Source organism: Amblyomma americanum, chromosome 2 (assembly GCF_052857255.1).
Source record: "Amblyomma americanum isolate KBUSLIRL-KWMA chromosome 2, ASM5285725v1, whole genome shotgun sequence".
Classification (NCBI taxonomy): domain Eukaryota; kingdom Metazoa; phylum Arthropoda; class Arachnida; order Ixodida; family Ixodidae; genus Amblyomma; species Amblyomma americanum.
In genome coordinates, this window is record NC_135498.1 from 172,056,321 (window position 1) to 172,076,284 (window position 19,964).

The following is a 19,964-nucleotide window of genomic DNA, read 5'->3' on the forward strand; positions in this document are numbered from 1 at the left end:
AGTGGGAATGTTTGCTCTGCCGTTCAAAATTTTCTTCTAGAATTAAAACGCCTACCATCGTAACCTCTCGTAATGCCCCTCTTACCGATTATTTTGGCATTTCCTTTTTGCTATTCTTTTGTTTCTTTCTTTTACTCTTAACCTCTCATTAATTTAAGCTTAGTAGGCCCCCTTACCACCCTCAATCACCTCTGTTACGGAAACTGAGTTGCCCAAATTTTTGAGTTCATCCCATCGCACGGCACCCGTGTGCTGTGCGATGTCAGTGCACGTTAAAGATCCCCAGGTGGTAGAAATTATTCCGGAGCCCTCCACTACGGCACCTATTCCTTTCTTCTTTCACTCCCTCCTTTATTCCTTCCCTTACGGCGCGGTTCAGGTGTCCACCGATATATGAGACAGATACTGCGCCATTTCCTTTCCCCAAAAAAACCAATTATTATTATTATCCCATGTTTGCTGCATGCAATTTTAAATACAGGTGGTCACTGACCGCCTGGTTAGGTGGTCAGCGGCTGACTAGTTATGGCCAGTCCCCCTTGTGGGTATGTGCAATTTTATGAGGCCAACAACAACTGTCATGGCCCGCGTGTTTCCGAGGAAGCATTCTAAGTAGCGTTTGTTGGACTGAGAACCCTCTGGTCCCACGCCCTTTCTTCTAAAAGGCGAGAACCTGCATGTCTGCGATCGCAACTCTACATGCGGGTGCCGCCTGGCGAAGCACTCTTGGTGTCGAGGACTGCGTAGCGAGCGAGCATGGCGACTGATAAATATAGGCCGCACTTGCGTTCTGCGCCATTCTCGACGGGAGTGCATCGGCCTTTACTTCCTTGTCCTACACTTTCGCACTTTCAGGAACTCCACAGTCATCATACTTTCCTTGGGCATGTGTGAGCGCTCGCCGTAGCCGCCGCCGCGCCTTTTTTCTTTTTTTTGGGAGGGGGGGGATCAAAAAACTGCTCTGGCGCAGAGTCACGTGGGAGACGCGAAGGCCCGCCCACACTGGTTTGCTGGAGTCCGGCCCTCTTTCTCTTCAAATTGTAGTGAACTACCTATAATGCACTAGAAATAATTCACTACAGTTCAAACAGCCGTGCTCCGATGCCCTTTTGTTTTTTTGCCGCCGCTGATGCAGTGACGGAGCAGATACCGCCTGTGAGAATGAGCCCTAGGATACCGTCGACGTCGCCACTACTTACCTATTGCGCGCAGAAATCCCGGCACCTCGCCCTGCTACACATCGAAGACCAGCAATGTACGGACGCCAGACACAATCCCCGACGCCATAACGATCGGCATCGTGTGTGGTGTGGGCACCTATGTCGAGCCGTCCGCTATTTTTTGACATTTGTATATTGTCAGTTTTACAAAGCCTTGTCTTGAAAGCTTGACGTCAAATTGAGCCTATTTCAAACGGCCATTGCTAATCAGGCATCCGTCAAGCGCATTTGCTGTTTCTGCCACAGTTATGTTGTTTTCAGTTGCGTAAGCCCAGATTCGCCCAATAAATCGTTTGATATCATTGCTAGCATGATAAAATGCTTGTCGTGGCAGCCACGTGACAGTATCTATCGCTCGACAAGAAATATAGAAGACTCTTAGGAAATTCTATAAAGCCTGCAGATATCACTACCAGACCCGTGGAAACCCCTATCACTATTGTAGCGATAGCTGAATTACGGTAGCAGTTCGAGCCTTCAGCGTGGCGGCGGCTTCGCCGTCACGTAGCGCAGTGCGGCGCCGTGGCTGATCACGTGACCAAACCACGTGACGGTGAAGCCACGGCATGGCGCCGCCGCCACGCTGAAGGCGCCGTGGCTGATCACGTGACCAGTCACGTGGTGCGGAGCAGCTGCTGCTGGCGGTGCGCCGGCGAAACCGAGCTGCAACAGCTGTGCGCATGCGCCGTGTCTATTGGGACGATGATGAAGGAACGCCCGGCGAAACGCAGCGGCGAAAGACTGACTTTGCAGTTCAACTGAGCAAGTTCCACCGGGCCAGCTGTAGCTATCGCGTCACTCCAGGTTTAACCAGAGCTAAACAAAGCCGCGCATTAAGGTCAAAATTTTCAGGTGCAAAGTAAAGCGTGACCTGCGGCGGACATTGACGGCAACCTTCCTATAAAAGGCATGATGAAGCAAGCAGCCGAAGGAAGTAAAATTAAGCATATGGGCTGTGAAAAACCGACTGAATTTTCAGGCGGATTAGCTGGCTGAAAAGCCTGGAGGCGTGACGCAACATGCGTATCCATGATCCGATATGTCAGAGTACCGAGATATCGAATCAGCATCCATGACTACACCAGGATATTGATATCAATCTCAAGAATGTCTATGTATGATTAAAAAGGCTACGCACCAGTACGCCTCCACGTCACCACGCTGCTGTTGCGATTTCGACGTGTAAGTAGACATAATCCCTCAATTCTAAGCCATACAGTACTTACGCGGCGAAGAAAGACGTGCCAGAATTTTTTGGTGTGACTTTGCCTGCTGGCAGACATTTAATTTCGAATAGAACGTAACCCAAAAGAAATAAATTTCGGGACAAATTCGCGGCGCCTAGATGCGAAAGTCGATATATGTTTCTTGCGGAGGAAACATTTTTTCCAGCGGTGGCTTGCACCCGAACGCCGCTGCGTAAGACCGCAGCCGCATCGCGGGACCGTCGCACATATTGCGCGCTGTGTGCCCGATGTCCTCAGTGTCGCAAACTGCGTAGCACGACGCCATGAAGAACAGTTCGTCCACGGCAGTAGTGTTCGGGAGTGCAGCAGCGCGTCCGTCAGGCGTCTCGGGGCTCTCATGCAGTGCGCGTAAGGCCGCAGCGACTGCCTTTTCTTCGATCTCCTGGGCCGAGACATTGGCAGGGGAAAGGCTGAGCAAGGCCCGCGCCAGAAGCCTCCCGGCGCCCGCGAAGTTCACGGCCGGATGCAGTTGGGTGTGGAAGAACGGGTAGGAGAATATCAGCGGCTCCACCGTCCAGTTCTGCCCCCGTTGCCAGGATCGATCTTCCACTCGATCGATCCTCAGGATGTCGTAGATGCCAGACGACTCCAGGTCACGCTTCGCCTCTCTGTACGCGACCCAATTGGCAAAGAATGACGGCTGGAAAGGCGGCAGTACGTCGGCGGGCACCGAAGCACCATATGGGCCACCAATGTTGCCTGCTGAAGCATTGATGAACTGCACCAAGGTCAGCACGTCACGTTGCGGCCGTTCTCTGGGCAGCGCGGGAAACAGGCTGTACCAGGCGCGGCCCGCCATCTTTTCCACCGCACGCAGGCAACGAGTCTCCAAGTTCTCAGGGCTAAGCTGAAATGGACGCATAGTGGAGTTGCGCTCGTCGACCATCCAGCCAATTTCTACAAAGGTGCGGTAGGCAATGTGTTCCGCCAGGTGTTCTTGCCTGTTCTTCCCGAATTCAAAAAGGCTGTTAAGCGCGCGAAGGACCCTTGAACTTTTTACGTGCACAAAGGTCTCCTCTGAGATGTTCGCCAGTGAAGACACGACTGCGCGGAGCGCACCGAGCCATGCAGTCGCGGGAACTGCGGGGGTCAGAGTCGCTGCAATTTGTCCGATATTCAGTGCGAGTGGCCCACTGTCGGGCGCTCGCCTGGCACTTCTGAGGACTGCACTGACAAGCGTATTCATTATTGAAGCGCGATGCAACGCTGCAGTCAGATGCTCATTTCGCAGACCCAGAAGCCGGAAGGTGTTTTCGAGGTTCCTTTTGTATTTTTCAGTTCTTCCCATTTTCTTGAACACCTTGATCCATTCCTCAAACGCTGCGCTGGTGCGAATGTGCACAATGGGCGTCGCGGTGTCTTGCACGGCAATGCTTAAGTCAAACCATACATGGATGTCCCAGTTTACAGACAAGTCTACAAGGTTTTTCAGTACGCCGTAGGGGCCACGCCACTTGTACGGCAGGATGCCGCGCCTACTAAGAAAACCCACTAGTTCAGATGGGTCTCCTCTTGCGTGCAAACAGGAGCGCACCAGTCCCGTAACCGTCTCTGAAACGACGTCTGGTGCTCTGTCCGAGCTGTTCGCGGTGACCACAGAAAGCATTGCTTGTGTGAGCAGCCTGTTTTCAGCGGACTCGCGGACTGATGGGGCGGTGGCTGCCCGACGCCAGCGACCGCACACGAAGTCGTACAGGCTGTGACAGGGGTTCCGAGACACGTCAAGAGAAGCCTGCAGTTCCCAAGAGTACCTCTGGCAGACGTGGCTATCGCATACAGCGCGGAGCGTCGACAGCAGCTGACTGTCGCGCACGAAGACGTGGGTGTGGCGAGAGGCGAGGGTTTCGTCAGCAAACGTCATGAACTTGATCAACATGGCGGCGCCGAGGAGTATGGCGACGAAGGTGGCTGCCTTGCGAACGCCAATGAGCAGCGAAGTTCTGGGCATCATTAATCGGTCCAGCTGCTGCACACGTGACTGCGAGCCAAGAGGGAAACGAAGAACGTTTAGAGTACGGCAATACCGCGCGGCAGTCTGCTTGTACGATACTCCATAGCCAGTAAGTTTTCCTCATTTACTGTAATTACATAGGGGCAGTCTGCATGCTTTAGGCACGAGCTGGAAAATCTGTCGCATTACAAAAGCCATGGACGAGGCAAGTCGCTCTGCCATCTTTTCTAAACGTGGAAATTAGACCACAACTACAAAACACTTGTCTACTGGGACGAAATAGCTGTGCAGAGCTGCCAAGTTCGACCAAGGCATGCGATAGAAAGCGTTCCTTCTTTAACTGCCTTCGCAAGGTTAACGTATTTCAATTGCCTTTCCTCTCCATCGTGTTTTGTGCCGGAGCTTCGTGGCCCTGCCATCCGTTTCAACCCAGCTGCAGGAACTTGCCATGAGTGAAGCTCAAGCGGGACTCACCGGTGCCTGTCCCGCCGGGACGCGTTCCCTGTTCTGCATGCGGCGCTGCGAGGCAGGCACGAACACCCGCGGCGGCTGGCGGTCGCCGTCGCCCCGGCCTCGGTCGGTGAGTGCATCCGTCGACATGGCGTCACGACGCAATTTGTGCCACTTCCTCTTTCTCCCAACAAACCGGTGCGTCCAGCGACGCACGTCGGGAGCAGTGGTCAAGAAAGCACCCACGTATTAGTAATGTTACAAGTTGCAGGCTTTCTTTCACACGTAGACAGCCGATCCATTCCTTGCAAAGCCAATTGTGCTTTCCACAAAAACTGACGCAGGTTCTTCGCAACTCTCCCTAACCTTAATGCAGAGCGAAAGCTGCTTTTCTGCAATTCTTTTACATATTTCGTTCTGGAATTCTTTCTGCATTTAACTTTTATTTGGATTTGGGGCGTATCCCTTTATAACGGGCGGATCTTACACCAAAGTCTTATCCAACTTTGAAACGCTTCGGCGGAGTCTGTCCCGCCGTGTCGTCACCACCGCCTATCATTTGGTGGTGGTGGTAGTGGTTTTATTAAAAATAATAGTAAAAAGGAAGAAAAAGATGGTTTGCTAGCCCCAGCATCTGCCATCGATACTGAAGCACCTGAGCTGGGGCAGCGGAAATAAATGATAGCAGGCAGAATGGAGAAATGAAATGAAAGAGGTGAGGGGACAGGAAGAGAGGATAGGGGGAGAAGTAATATGTACAAACTATTTACACAATAAGAAATGTGTCCAGGCTGTGCGCGTGATTAGTTCATTTTAGAGGAATTAAATCACACACGCCCACAGCACTGTGTTGGTCCTATCATTTGAGCCCATTCCAATTTTGAAGGCGGTGTTTGGTCGTTTCGACCGCCCTGGTCTTGGAAATGGTTTCTTGCTCGTTCACCTCGCTGTCGGTCGCACTGCCCTCTGTCGGCTGACTTGAATCGAAACCCAGCGCTTGCGGAAGGGTACATCCACTCGGTTGGCAGGGGTGGAGTGATCGACATATCAGAACAACATGTTCGATCGTATCCTCTTCCAGCCCACACATTGTGCACATGATGTCTGCATAGCCCTGGCCGACAACCCAGGCTTGCCACTTCTTCGTGCGCAGCACCCCCGCTCGAGCCCCGAAGAGTAGGGCACTGCCAAGGGAGTTGTAGAAACGTTCGTGCACAATCTCTCGCTTGAGCGTGGTGTACAGTCCGAGAGCTAGCTTGGCCTTCGCGCTGGTCTTCCACAGCTAGCTCTGTCTCCGTCGCCACCACACGCTGCCTCACCTTCCCTTTTCTCCAGTAGGTGCCTTCGATGTACGTGATCGTAGGCAGTGGCACACCGTATTTGCGCCCCAACGCTCGCACTCTCCTCTTCCAGCGCGTACATATACCAGAGCATAGCAGACAACGCTGTACTTTATGGGCCCAGCGTTCTTCCCCAAGAGTCCACGAGCGCATCTCGAAATGCAGCTTCTACGTTGCCTCCCATGCGTCGAAGGAGGACCACCCCTCGTCTCCCTGCACAGCCTCGTTCGGAGTAGTACGGTGGGCACCAGAGCCCGCCGTCCCATCTTTTTTTGTTGACGCTCCAAAAATTCACGGGTCCCCGACGAGACACACAGCACAGCGTTCGCTTAGGTGAGCCCCGGCACCATTACCGCCTTCCAAATGGTACGCAGTATTTCCAACCTGTAGAACGCCCATAGCGCCTTAGCTTTCAGGACCCAATGGTTTCGTAGCGCCTTCGTACGGAGGCCACTTTCGTAGACTTCCAGGTATGGCCGCTGTGTCGTGAGCTCTATTCTAAAGTACCTGTAGCTGTGCGCCCGCGGTAGTTCACGTCCCTGTAGCAGCAGTTTCGGCTCCACGTCCGTCGGGGCACGGGACCAGCACAACACTGCGCTCTTCTGTGCGCTGAGTCGCAGACCCAACTGCTCTGCATGCGCGGCGCAAACATCCAGAAGCTTTTGGAGTTCTGGCTCCGAGCCCACCACAAGTACGATGTCGTTAGTGTGCAACAGGCCTGGGAGGACCTGTCGCACCCACCGTCCATGTATGTTAGGTCGAACCCTGAACCGCACCGCTCCAGTTCGCCTTCCAGGTCGCTCAGCAGCAGCATGAACAGCAATGGGGAGAGTGGGCATCTTTGACGAAGACCCCGCTGCACCTCGATCGGACGAGACCGGAGGCCCTGCCACCCGACAATTATTGTGTCCGTGTAGAGCACCCGAAGCCGGGCGACTACCTTTTCGGACATCCCTTGAGGTGTAGCCGATTCCACAGGACTCGATGGTCTACGCAGTCATAGGCCTTCTCCAAAGGCCGCCCACAACTCTTTGCCCTGACCTGTCGCGAGCTCAATGCACTGGGTCCGGATGAACAGGTTGTCCTCCGAAAGCCCTGCTGCAACTCGCCCAGCACCCTTTCCCGCTCCGCCCATGCTTGTATCCGTCTGCGCAGTACTTGAGCGAACAGCCTGTACTGAACCGGATTCACCGTGATTGGTTTATAGGGCGCATATAGCTGCTGCGGTCGCAGGAGCATTTCTACAAGAACATCATTCTTCCAACTTTCCAGCCAGCAGGTATTTCCCCTGACTCCAGATAGGTACTGAGGATCTCTTTCAATGCCTGTCGCTGTACCGTGCCTAACTTCTTGAGAAGTGACGCTGGGACGTCATCCGTGCCGGGTGCGAAATCGGTCGAAAGTCGCCCGATAACAATTTTCAGCTCCTGATCCCCGACTTGTCCCAACCATTCTCGTACGCCTGGCCTCGGTCCAATTTCCGGATCCGGCCCCTCCTCGGTATTCCACTGCTGCTGCTGAACTTCGCTCTGACCTGCGCTGCCACCACTTCTACGCTGTCCTCGGGTGAGAGCAGTTGAAGTGGTTGGGGGTCACGTAACTGCTGTTTCGGTGTTGTGCGGCCGTACAACTTTCTCACATGCCGCCGGAACGTACGAGGCGCGTTCCACCCGCTTTTCCTTAATTCCTCCAAAAACTTCGTGTCCGATGTGCGCATCTTCTGCTGCATTAGACAAGCCGCTTTCCCCTTCTATGTTAAGATTCATTTACAAGTTTATAAGTGATCGCGCGGTTCGTGTACAGTTAGAGAGTACGTTAAGCACCGAAAGGGTCCTATCACGAGGTGTGCCTCAAGGGAGTGTTCTTTCCCCCGCGCTCTTTAACGTCGTAATGGCTGGCCTTCCCGATTCATTGAAAAAAAGTTGCAAGCAAATGCGTATGTCAATATATGCTGACGACATCTGTATTTCGATTACTGGCTACCAACACAAGCGATTAGCCCTGATAGCTCGACAGGCTCTACTTTCGGCACAAGCTTACCTTTAAGGCGTGGGATTGTCTCTGTCAGTGGACAAATCCGGCTTTATTCTGTTTCCAGGTGTAGGAAGACGTCAAGCGCGGTTGAAGATAGACCTCGGTCACTCTTGCATCCATCAATTCAACCACACGCGTTTCCTGGGCGTCATTATTGACTCCCGTCTACAGTGGCGAAAAGCTGTAGACGCGATTGTTTCATCTATATCTTCGCGTCTCAATGTGATCCGTAGAATTGCACGTGAGCAATGGGAAACCATCCTTTTTCAATGGTCAAACTTCATGAAGCGCTGGTGGTCAGTCGCATAATGTATCAATTACGTTTAATTTTACTCTAGGCATCACAACTTGAACTTCTCGAAGTTGTCCGCAGAAAGGGCCTAAGAAGAGCCATTGGAGTTCCTCTGGCGGCTGCGAATAAGGCAGTACTTCATGAGTCTCCATCGAAACCTCTTAGCCATGTCGCTTCTCAGAGACTACTAATGCATCTTGGCCGCCTAGGAGAGACGGCAGCTGGGCAACCCCTTCTCCAGCGGCTCTGCAAGAGATATGAGTCGAAGGCTTACTTGGCACTCAGTACTCTTTGTTCCTTAGGCCTTAATGTCCGAAGGCAAAGAAAACGGTTGAAACCCTCCTGGTATTTTCCGACCCTCTACTGTAAGGTCATAATTCCCTATGTGAGCGCAAAGCGCAGCTCTCCTTTGGCAGCAACGCGTTCGCTTGTATTTGAACATTTGGAAACAGAGTATGCCCGCCATCTTCAAATTTTCACGGATTGTTCTGTGGACAAGGTCAAACAAGCTAGCGCAGCGGCTTTTTACATTCCTTCTTTGGACTGTAAGTGGTCCGTACGCTTTACTGCTGTCGTATCCTCCACAACGGCTGAGACTGTTGCTATTGAGGCGGCTTTACGGAAACTAGGGTCTTGTCTGGCTCAACCGGTTGTCATCCTGATTCAAAATCTGCCCTTCAGAGGTTAGAGCGCGGATTCCCGAATGATGCCTTGTCTATAAGTTATCTGCGCTTGGTGCATAATTTGCACAGCAGAGGCTTTGCTTTATATTTTCAATGGGTGCCCTCTCACATAGGAGTCAACGGTAATGAGGTGGCAGACAATCTCGCCCATAAAACTCTCTCAAGGGTTCCATCAAAAAACGTATCTCAAGATGGGAAAAGTCTCTACCGGAAAACTGTGCTCGATCATTTCAGTACCCTGTGGAGTGCGCCCCACGAGCTATGTGTGACGAAGGGACTGAGAAGATCCCAGACGACTCTACTACATCGAATTCACATGGCCTCTGCTCGCACTCCTGCCTGGATGCATAAGACGGGCATAGCATCGTCTCTGCTCTGCTATTTATGTGGTGTGTGCGGGGATATCGAACATTATATTATATACTGTCCAGAGTACAACGCGGAAAGGCATCTTATGTCCGCTTCCTTCAAGAAGACAGGAACCCGTCACAGTACAGTTCAGGACGTTGTCTACCCGAGTGGAAACCAGACATGCATAAGGGAGGCTGCCCGCCTTATTTTAACATTTATGCAGGACACGGATCTTGTTTCTAAATGATGACAGCAGGAACGGACTATGGCCTACTGTGATTGAATGTGTGCGTAGATGGTGTCTTCCGGAGTGGACTACGTTATACTGTGAGTGAATGTGTGTATGGATCGTGGCACTGCAATTGACTATGTTCTACTGTGACTGAATATATGCATAGATGGGGACTTCTGGAGTGGGCTGTGATGTGAACTGTGTGGATTGATTGTGTGCATAGATGGTGAGTGCGGGAGAGAATATGTGCTATTACAAGAGACTGTGCGCATAGCTGGGTAGGTGCGGCAGGCTTTAGGACATTATTAACATAGAAGGGACGCTATGGTGGAGCAATTGCCGGCAGATAAAGCAAGGCTAACCCCACCTGTGGCATTCAACACCTCAACTCAACTCGTCCACGAAATACCACTGACTTGTGGGGAAACGTACGTAGGCCAGACTGGACGCTACGTGAACGTTCGTGCACGGAAACATGGATTATCGTTAACAAAGGGGCATCACTCTAATTTGGTAAGCATTGCTTGTCGTCCAATGATTTGTCGGCCATGGCAGAATGAGATTAGAATTCTGGGCAAGAGTCGCAATTCAATAGCACGTGAAGTGATGGAAGCCTATTTTATAAAGAAGTGAGGACATGCCTGTATCAGTGATTCTTCGGTTGTACTGTACAATAGTGAGGTAGTCTTCCTTGATAAAATGATATAAGTTCCAGCCTTTATCTTCTACAGTTCGTCTCATGCTGTACCTTTTCGCTGCGCATGCTCGAAATGTATTCTCTTCCCTCAACTATGTGCTGTGTTCGTTGAATACAATCAATTGTCAATTTGCGTTCGTCCCGTACCCTGTCGTGTGTGTGTGTGTGTGTGTGTGTGTGTATTTCGTGCAACTACCATGTCTGAAGTCCGAGTTAGGTGACAGCTAACAGGAGAATGGTATGCTCCGGCAGCTAAAAAGTGTTCTGTAATAAGAACACAGCACAGTAATAAGAGCACAACACAGTAATAAGCACAGCGTCACGAAGAACCAGCTGTACCGTCTAGGCACAGATCAGAGACCGCGTTCCATCCAGAGCACGCACGTACGAGCGACCGAGCGTTCGGCGCTCGAGCTTCGGAGTGTTCGGCGCTCGAGCTTCGCAGTGTTCGGCACTTCTCGTCTTCTTCATTGAGCGCCAGCCTCTGAAGATTCTAAAGCCCGTGGCCAGTCTTACAATTCCCCCGGGCGAAAGGGCGCCATTCTGGCGGCCTAGGGCGATGTGACGACGGCGGGGTCGTAGTAAGGTTTGAGGCGGGTCGTGTGGACAATTTTGCGGCCTCGGCGGCGATGATCAGGGGATGGCGTAAGGGTTTCGATGAGATAATTGACGGGGGATGTCTGCTCAAGAATACGGTAGGGTTCCTGGTACTTGCTAACAAGTTTGGAGGAAAGGCCGGGACCTGAGGAGGGTACCCAGAGCCAGACCAAAGAGTCAGGAAGGTAAGCAGGAGGAAGTGCAGGGGGTAACGGGTGCTTTTCTGCTGCTGCTGCTGGGCGTGAGAAGTGAAGGACCGGGCAAGCTGTCGGCATTCTTCGGCATAGTTGCGGCTTGAGAAAGAGTTGTAAATTCGGGAGCATCAGGGCGGTAAGTTAGAATAGTGTCCATTGTGCAAGAAGGCTCATGACCGTATAGGAAAAAGTACGGAGAGAATCCGGTGGTGGCTTGAGCAGCGGAGTTATAAGCGTATGTGACAAAAGGGAGAACGTGGTCCCAGTTACAATGGTCGGAAGCAACATACATGGCCAGCATGTCACCGACGGTGCGATTAAAACACTCAACCATGCCATTTGTCTGGGGATGGTAGGCGGAGCTGGTGCGGTGAACAACGTTGCATGCTTGAAGGAGAGCTTCTACAACTTCTGAGAGGAAGGCCGGACCTCTATCACTGAGCAGCTGTTTGGGCGCACCATGGCGAAGAATGAATGATGCGATAGAGAATGAAGGATAGAATGTCGTGAGCTGTAGCGGATGGTAAAGGCGATGTTTCAGCGTAACGTGCAAGGTGGTCGATGGCAACGATGATCCAGCGGTTCCCGGTTGATGTGCTGGGAAGAGGGCCGTAGAGGCCGATGCCAGCACGCTCGAAGGGCTGTACTTGGCAAGGCAGCGGCTGCATAGGAGAGGCGGGTCGGCAAGGTGGATGTTTTCGTCGCTGGCATGTGGTGCAGGACTGAACGAACTGGCGGACGTAACGGGCCATCCCACGCCAATAGTACCGCTGTCGTAGACGGGTGAAAGTCTTCAAGAATCCGGCATGGGCACACTGAGGATCATCGTGGTAGGAAGAGCAAATGAAAAAGCGCAGATGTGTCGGAATGACGAGAAGCCACTTGCCACCATCCGGGAGATAGTTGCGGCGGTAAAGAAGCTCGTCTCGGATGGCGAAATGGTGGGACTGACGACTGAGAGCACGGGAAGGAGGTCGAGACGATTGGCCAGTTAGGAAATCAAAAAGGCAAGTTATCCACGGGTCTTTGCATTGCTCGGAAGCCATATCAGCGAACTCAAACTTCAAAGAAGGCAGGGCGGATATACAAGGCGCTGCCTCAGATGGTACAGGGGAACGTGAGAGGGCATCAGCATCGGCATGTTTGCGGCCGGAACGATAGATAATGCGAATGTCGTACTCTTGGAGTCGCAGAGCCCATCGCGCCAGTCGACCAGAGGGATCTTTCAAAGAGGACAGCCAGCAGAGGGCGTGGTGATCGGTGACAACGTCAAAAGGGCGCCCATACAGGTAGGGGCGAAATTTGACGATCGCCCAAAGGATAGCTAAACACTCCTTCTCGGTGACAGAGTAGTTGGCTTCAGCTTTTGTGAATGCCGGCTAGCGTAAGCGACAACGTATTCGTCAAAGCCTCGCTTGCGTTGAGCGAGTACTGCACCGAGGCCGACGCCGCTGGCATCGGTGTGGAGTTCCGTCGGAGAACGAGGGTCGAAGTGACGTAGAATTGGTGGAGTGGTGAGGAGGCGACGGAGTGTCGTAAACGCTTCATCACAGGCTGGCGACCAGGCCGAACGGTCGTGGCTGGAAAGGAACTTATTCAGGGGGTCGACGATAGTGGAAAAATTGCGGACAAAGCGGCGGAAGTAGGAGCAGAGGCCGACGAAGCTGCGGAGGTCTTTTACAGAAGTGGGCTTTGGAAATTCTGCCACAGCTCGCAACTTGGCCGGGTCCAGGAGAACGCCATCCTTCGACACATGTCCGAGAATGGTGAGCTGCCGAGCTCCGAAGCGGCACTTTTTCAAATTAAGTTGGAGGCCAGCGTCGGCCAGGCAGCGAAGAACAGTCTCGAGGAGCTGGAGGTGAGACGGAAAGTCCGGAGAAAAGATTACAACGTCGTCTAGGTATTAGACGCAAGTGTGCCATTTGAGCCCCCAGAGTATGTTGTCCATCATGCGCTCGAATGTGGCGGGTGTATTGCAGAGGCCGATGGGCATGACATTAAATTCATAGAGCCCGTCGGGTGTGACGAATGCAGGTTTTGGGCGATCGGCCTCCGCCATCGGCACCGGCCAGTAACCAGAGCGCAAGTCCAATGAAAAAAAGAACTCAGAGCCCTGCAGGCAGTCAAGCGCATCGTCGATACGGGGGAGAGGGTAAACGTCCTTGCGTGTAATTTTATTCAGACGGCGGTAGTAGTCCATGCAGAAACGGATGGAACCGTCTTTTTTCTTGACCAGAACCATTGGCGACGCCCACGGGCTGTGCGACGGCTGTATCACGTGACGCTGAATCATGTCGGTTACCTGGGCGTCAATGATGACACTAATACAGCGCACACAGCACAGTAATAAGAGCACAACACAGTAATAAGCACAGCGTCACGAAGAACCAGCGGTACCGTCTAGGCACAGATCAGAGACCGCGTTCCATCCAGAGCACGCACGAGCGACCGAGCGTTCGGCGCTCGAGCTTCGGAGTGTTGTTGTTGTTGTTAGCCTATCAAAAGATGGCACATACCCACACTGGGGAATCGGCCAAGAATCGGGTGGCTATTCACCTGAACGCAGTTAACAAAAAGGAAAAGCACGTGGGAGCATAACGCCGGTGAATTTTTCGTCATTAACAGAAAAGGGATGAGTGTTTTGATTTTAAAATTTTAAGAATAATAATAAAGAGAGTGAATAAATATTATAGATTTAGTCAAAATGTAATAATTGATAGAAAAGAAAAGGTTGAAACACTTAGCAAGGCAGTCGGTGAGATTCTATCAGGAAATTTTGAACAGCGGTGCAAACAGATCTGTGGCTGAACCGAAATGTGGTGGCTCCAAATGATAGCAAGAGCGGGCTGCTCAAACTAAGGCCAAGATGCTGCAAGGGCTCCTCCAGCAACCTTTTTCTCAGTGAGTTGAATCGGCGACAATACAGCCAAAAATGTTCAATAGATTCTGGCTCACGGCAAAATGCACAAAGGGGAGAGAGCGCCAAACCCGACTTCTGTAAATAGAAATTTAGAGGGGGGATGCGGCAGCGTAGCCTCGTCAGTGATACTTCAAGCTGCCGAGAGCAACAAATTTTCCTGTTCCAATAATATTTAAGGTGCTCATAATCCGCCGATGTTAAAAGTGATGTGTCTTGCGTGCTTAAAAACCCACGTCGCCGAAATCTAGATGCTGTAATGTAGGCTGTAGCCGGGATGATTGGCAACACGGGGCCGCTGAGGGAAGCCTTTGCGAGATTATCAGCAATCTCATTTACTGTCACACTGCTGTGGCCGGGAACCCATACTAAATGAACAAGGCTCAAATGCGGAGGAAGTAGGGATAAGAAAGTTGATAAAATGGGACCGCCAACCTGTGCAGCGAGGGACGAACACAAAGATAAAGAATCAGTAATTACTGCAACTGCTGTAATAGAGGGGTCTAGCTTGCGTAGAGCAAGTACAACTGCTAGAAACTCTGCTTGAAAAATAGGGGTGAAATCTGGAAGGCGCAGAGAAAAGGACCAGTCTAAATGGGAGCAAAATATTCCCACACCTGCTTTTTCATTGCATTGCAATGCATCAGTGGCTATTGCTATATCGGTTGGTAGGGTCCTCAGATGATCTTCTAGAAGGCCATTTAGAATACTCGGTGGCAAAAGTTTTGCATTTTTTGGGAATATGTCGTCGAAAACAATGTGTATAGTGGGCCCATTCCGAAGCGCAATAAGGATATCATAAATGTTTACATCTAAAGGCTGAAGTAATCTTTGCACAAACACTACCTGAGGGGAATTGAAACGAGACCAGGGGACACCAAAAAAGGAGGTCGGCTGAGAACAGAAAATGCTTTGGGAACGGTGGAAATGGGATTCATAGATCCTGAGGTAAGTTTGCACAGTTAAAAATTGAAGTCGTGATAAGAGAGACGGAATGCGGGCTTCAAGGTACAGCACATTGATAGCCACAAATTTTGGAAGGCCGAGGCACATGCGAAGTGCTTCCCTCTCTAAAAGGACGAGAGGGCGAAGTTTATATGTAGCCGAGCCTGAAAACAATACTGATCCAAATTCTATAATTGGCCTGACATACATTATGTAGATCATTAATAGCGCATCTCTGCGCATGCCGTACCGGTGATGACATAATCTCCGTAACATGCCCACGGCACGAGCCCCTTTCGCCGCGACATGGTCAATGTGAGGTCGCCAGGTGAGTTTGTTGTCATAAAGGACCCATAGGTATTTTAGGGATTGAACCTGCGGTATTATTTTTAACTGGCAAGTGAGAGAGACCACTACAGGAGTGAATAGAGGGAAAACAAGAGTAGCGCACTTGCCAACATTTAACTTCAGGTGTAATGAGCTCAACCAGTGCTCAAGTGTATTCAGATATGACTGCAACAGACCATACAGAGAATGTATATCCGGCGCAGCAGCAAAAAACGCAATGTCGTCCGCATAGACGTAAGTGCGTACATGGCGGTGGAGAGGAATTGAGCTTAACAGAAAATTAAAGAGCACAGGAGAAAGAACAGCTCCTTGCGGTACACCTCGCGTTTGTCTATACCTCTCTGAATGAACACCATTATGGACGCAAAAGAATTCCCTGTTATGAAGAAATGCAGATATCCATGCAACTATATAATGTGGAAATTGAAGAGACTGTAGCCTATGTATCAGGATGGAGTGTTCTACACTGTCGTAAGCTTTGGCGACATCTAACGTAACCAAAGCCACGACCAGGCGTTGACGACGAGCAAGGAGAATTCTGCTCTCAAGATCAGCATGTACATTCCATATCGAACACCGTGGCCGGAAACCGAGTTGGCACGGGCTGAGTATACTTTTGCGGTCCACAATGGCTGACACCTGAATTAGTAACAACCTTTCTATCAACTTTACCACGTTTGATGTTAAAGAAATTGGCCTAATACTATCCAATTCATAGCCTCCACCCTGATTTTTAAGTAAAGGGATCACCTTGGACAGCTTCCACTCAGAAGGTATCCAAGCGTGTTTGAGAGAGTAGTTTATTAGGTGCAATAAGGAGTTGGGAGACTCTTCAAATAGAATCTTGAGCATCTTTGTGGTAACACCATCAGGGCCAGGAGCAGCAGCTGGCAATCTCTGGACAACTTGTGAAAGCTCTGATAGATTTACTTGTGAGGCATTATCATTTGGTACGACTGGTGCAAACAACAATGGTCGCATAGGTAGTAAAGACGAGAACCGCTTTTGCAGGCCTGTGGCTATTAATTCAACCGCCTGGATAGCTTCTACAGGTGACATAACTAATGACTGAAAATTATGAGAGGACATGAGCTGTTTCCTAGACCGTGGAAAACCGAATAGTGCACGTCGGTTGCCCGCCTTTGAAAGATAATCAAAGTGTTCTGAGTCATATTTTTCCTTTGCGCGAGAAACTGTGCGTTTAAAGGTGGCTGCAATAAATTTATAATCACTCCAGTTATTCGGACATTGGTTATGAAGAAGCTTTTTCCATGCTGCCTTCCTCCGCCTGTAATCTCTTGTACAGTCCGCATTCCACCAGTTGAAGAATTCCCTTTTATTGGCCTCACCAGGAACTCCGACTTTTTACGGCTTTCCTCAATAGCCAGACATATGCTTGCTGACTGGTGGACCTCGGCGATGTTAGACACTGGAGCAAGGGCAGAGCGCAACGCCGTCTGAAATCTGTCATAATTTACATGTGACCGCAACTGAGAAGACGCCGGAGTAACACGACATATGATATCAAAATGAATAGGTATATGATCACTTGAAGTGCCGCTATCAACTGTCGACCAATTCGTTACGCCAATTCCAGGACTAATGAACGTGAGATCTAAGACAGATTGAGTGTGTGAGCGAAGATAAGTGGCCGATCCTGAATTTAAGCACATCAGGTTGTGATCAGAAACCCAGTCCCAAAGGCGCTTGCCGCATGAATTAGTCCTAAAACCCCAAGACACATGGTGAGAATTGAAGTCCCCAGCCACGAGAACTGGGTTTTTACAGTTTACGAGTAAAAAATCCAGAGGTCTAACATCCTGGACTCTATTGGGGAAATAACAATTTGCTATTGAAAATGGAGAGCACCCAGGAAGTACAAAGTCTATTGCCAAAATCTCACAGTCAGGAGACATTTGCTGAAAAGATACCACAGCCCTGTGGCAAAATTTTGAAGAGACTAAAGTTAGTAAACCCCCGCCTCTTGACTGGCGGTCTAGGCGAAATGACCGATAATTTTTGATATGAAAATGTTTGTCGGTTGAAAGCCACGTTTCTTGCAGAATTATGACATCCGGATTAAGCTGAGTAGAAAGGCAGTGTAAATCTGTGGAAGCGGAAAGAATAGAGCGACAGTTCCACTGCAGAACTCGCAACGACGCTATGGTTGCGAAAGTCTAGCAGCAGCAACTGCCTGCTCCAAAATGGTATCCTTGGGTTTAGTGCCAAGCTGCTTCTTCTTTGATTTGGGCTGGGTGCCCTGAGAAGACAACGAATGAGACATGGGGGACCCACTGCGCTTAAGAAGCCACGCATCAGGCTCCACCATCTCGGAATCATACATTATATCAACATCCCTCGAAGTACCCGAGGTAGGTACAGCGGAAGTGACAGAAGTTTGTTCCTGGGGTTGTGATGCTACTGGAATTTGAGACCGGATAAGAGGAGAGGGAATTGTTGTCGAAAGAGGTGCCAAACTAGCCTGCACGGCATGTGTAATCTGAGTCGCTAGAACATTTGTAAAGCACTCCGACACACTTGCGACAATCTTTTCCACCATTTTAGACATCGAAGCCTCCACAGCAGCCGCAATTGCCTGGGACAGCGTTGAGTCTAGCATCACACCTTGCCGAGCGGTCACACCGGCATAACCGTGGGCACGTTCTTTGACCTCTGAAATAGCGTCACGGCGCGAACAGCGTTTCCTGTCAATTATTTCCAGAATTTGAATTTCCTGAGCTTGAGAGGGACAATTTGAGTAGTTTGCAGAGTGCGCACCACCGCAAAGGCAACACTTCTCATTCTTCTCAGTACAGGTGCTTGTTGCATGACCATCCGCACAGTTGCAACACCTCAAGTTGGATTTGCAACCGCCAGCGCTATGTCCATAACGCCAGCAGTTGTTACACTGCAGAGGCCGAGATGATAATGGGTCTACCCGAAAAATTAGAGGCCATGCCTTGATTTCAGAGGGGCAGGAAGTGCCGGCAAAGGTAGCAATCACTGATTCGGAGTGTTCGGCGTTCGAGCTTCGCAGTGTTCGGCACGTCTTGTCTTCTTCGTTGAGCGCCAGCCTCTGAAGATTCTAAAGCCCGTGGCCAGTCTTACAGTTCATTTAATATATTGGCTAGGGGGACTCCGGCATAATTCACCCTATTGATATTTAGCTCTGACGGAAGATCATTTCTCCTTCTCCCTACGGTAGCGTTAATACCTTGCTACAGTAATTTAGGGTTGTGTAGTGGAGACGAAAATTTATTAACACAAAAAAGAGATTTTGCCTTCATTATATCTGCGTTTAATTTCTTATGAAACTTCATAAACTTTAATAATTCTTCCAGGCATCGCGTCTCCAAAAAACGAGATAACATTTTATTCTATTGTTTAATTTGTTTCAAAAGCGCTCCTGTCACCCATTCTTTTCTTGCCTGAGTTTTTTTATATAGTTTCGGTTGAGAACGCAACGTCGTAACATTCAAGCAGTTTCTTAATAAATACATCATAGGCACGGGCGAGTCATCTTCACCGTATAGATCCACCCAATTAATTGTAGACATCAAGTAACAAAATCCGGATATGCTCTTTTCATCATAAATTCTCCGCGCGCGTGAGGGAGTATTCGATTTTGTCGTCTCTGGGAACAGTGAAAAAAAAAGGCGAGTGGTTACTAATCCCAGAAAAAAAAGACTTATATACAGCTATCGGGTGGTTAAACACAAACCAATCAATCTTTCTGAGTGCAGTGATTTAAGAGTAGGCAAATCAATAACATTGTCACAACCATTACACAACATTATTTCATTTAAACTGATCTTCAAAGGGTTGTCCTCCAAGAAGTTAATATTGTGAACCAAAAAAGTTAATATTAATAATAATTGGTTTTTGGTGAAAGGAAATGGCGCAGTATCTGTCTCATATATCGTTGGACACATGAACCGCGCCGTAAGGGAAGGGATAAAGGAGGGAGTGAAAGAAGAAAGGAAGAAGAGGTGCTGTAGTGGAGGGCTCTGAATTACTTTGAGGAGGGGGCATACACAACCATTACAGTGACTATGAGAAGCAATGCAGACAGTTTCAAAATCAGTAAAAACAGGTGAATAATTCGGCAAGATCTCAAAGAACAAACGATTTTGGACATAAATGTACACCACCACCATGCCTTCCATCTCGGAATACTGAAATGGGTTCGTAACCAGCAAACTCTAACATATGCTTTTGCTAAACCATGTTTCAGTGAAAGGAATAAGGTCGAAATTAAAATTAAGTTCAAGTAGCTCTGCTTCTCCTTCTTCCGATTTATTTTTTAGGCTCTGACAGTTCAAGTGGTTAAGAGGCAGTGTGTTTCGATGATTATAAGCACACATTTTAATATGTCAGTAAATTGTTCGAAAGTAAACTACGCCATTATTGAGCAGGTGTACTGCGCAGCCTCGCAGCTACAGCACTTAAACAATCTTATCAATGTC

General features: G+C 49.8%; 1 protein-coding gene across 1 annotated transcript; it reads right to left on the minus strand.

Annotated features, from left to right (window-relative positions):
* Positions 1–2,511: 2,511 nt before the first annotated feature.
* On the minus strand, positions 2,512–5,018 carry LOC144120236 (uncharacterized). The gene is made up of 2 exons (XM_077652637.1): positions 4,893–5,018; positions 2,512–4,445 (listed from the first exon to the last, which is right to left on the minus strand). Exons 1-2 carry the CDS (start codon positions 5,016–5,018, stop codon positions 2,562–2,564), a joined length of 2,010 nt encoding a protein of 669 aa, XP_077508763.1. The 3' UTR covers positions 2,512–2,561.
* Positions 5,019–19,964: the final 14,946 nt, after the last annotated feature.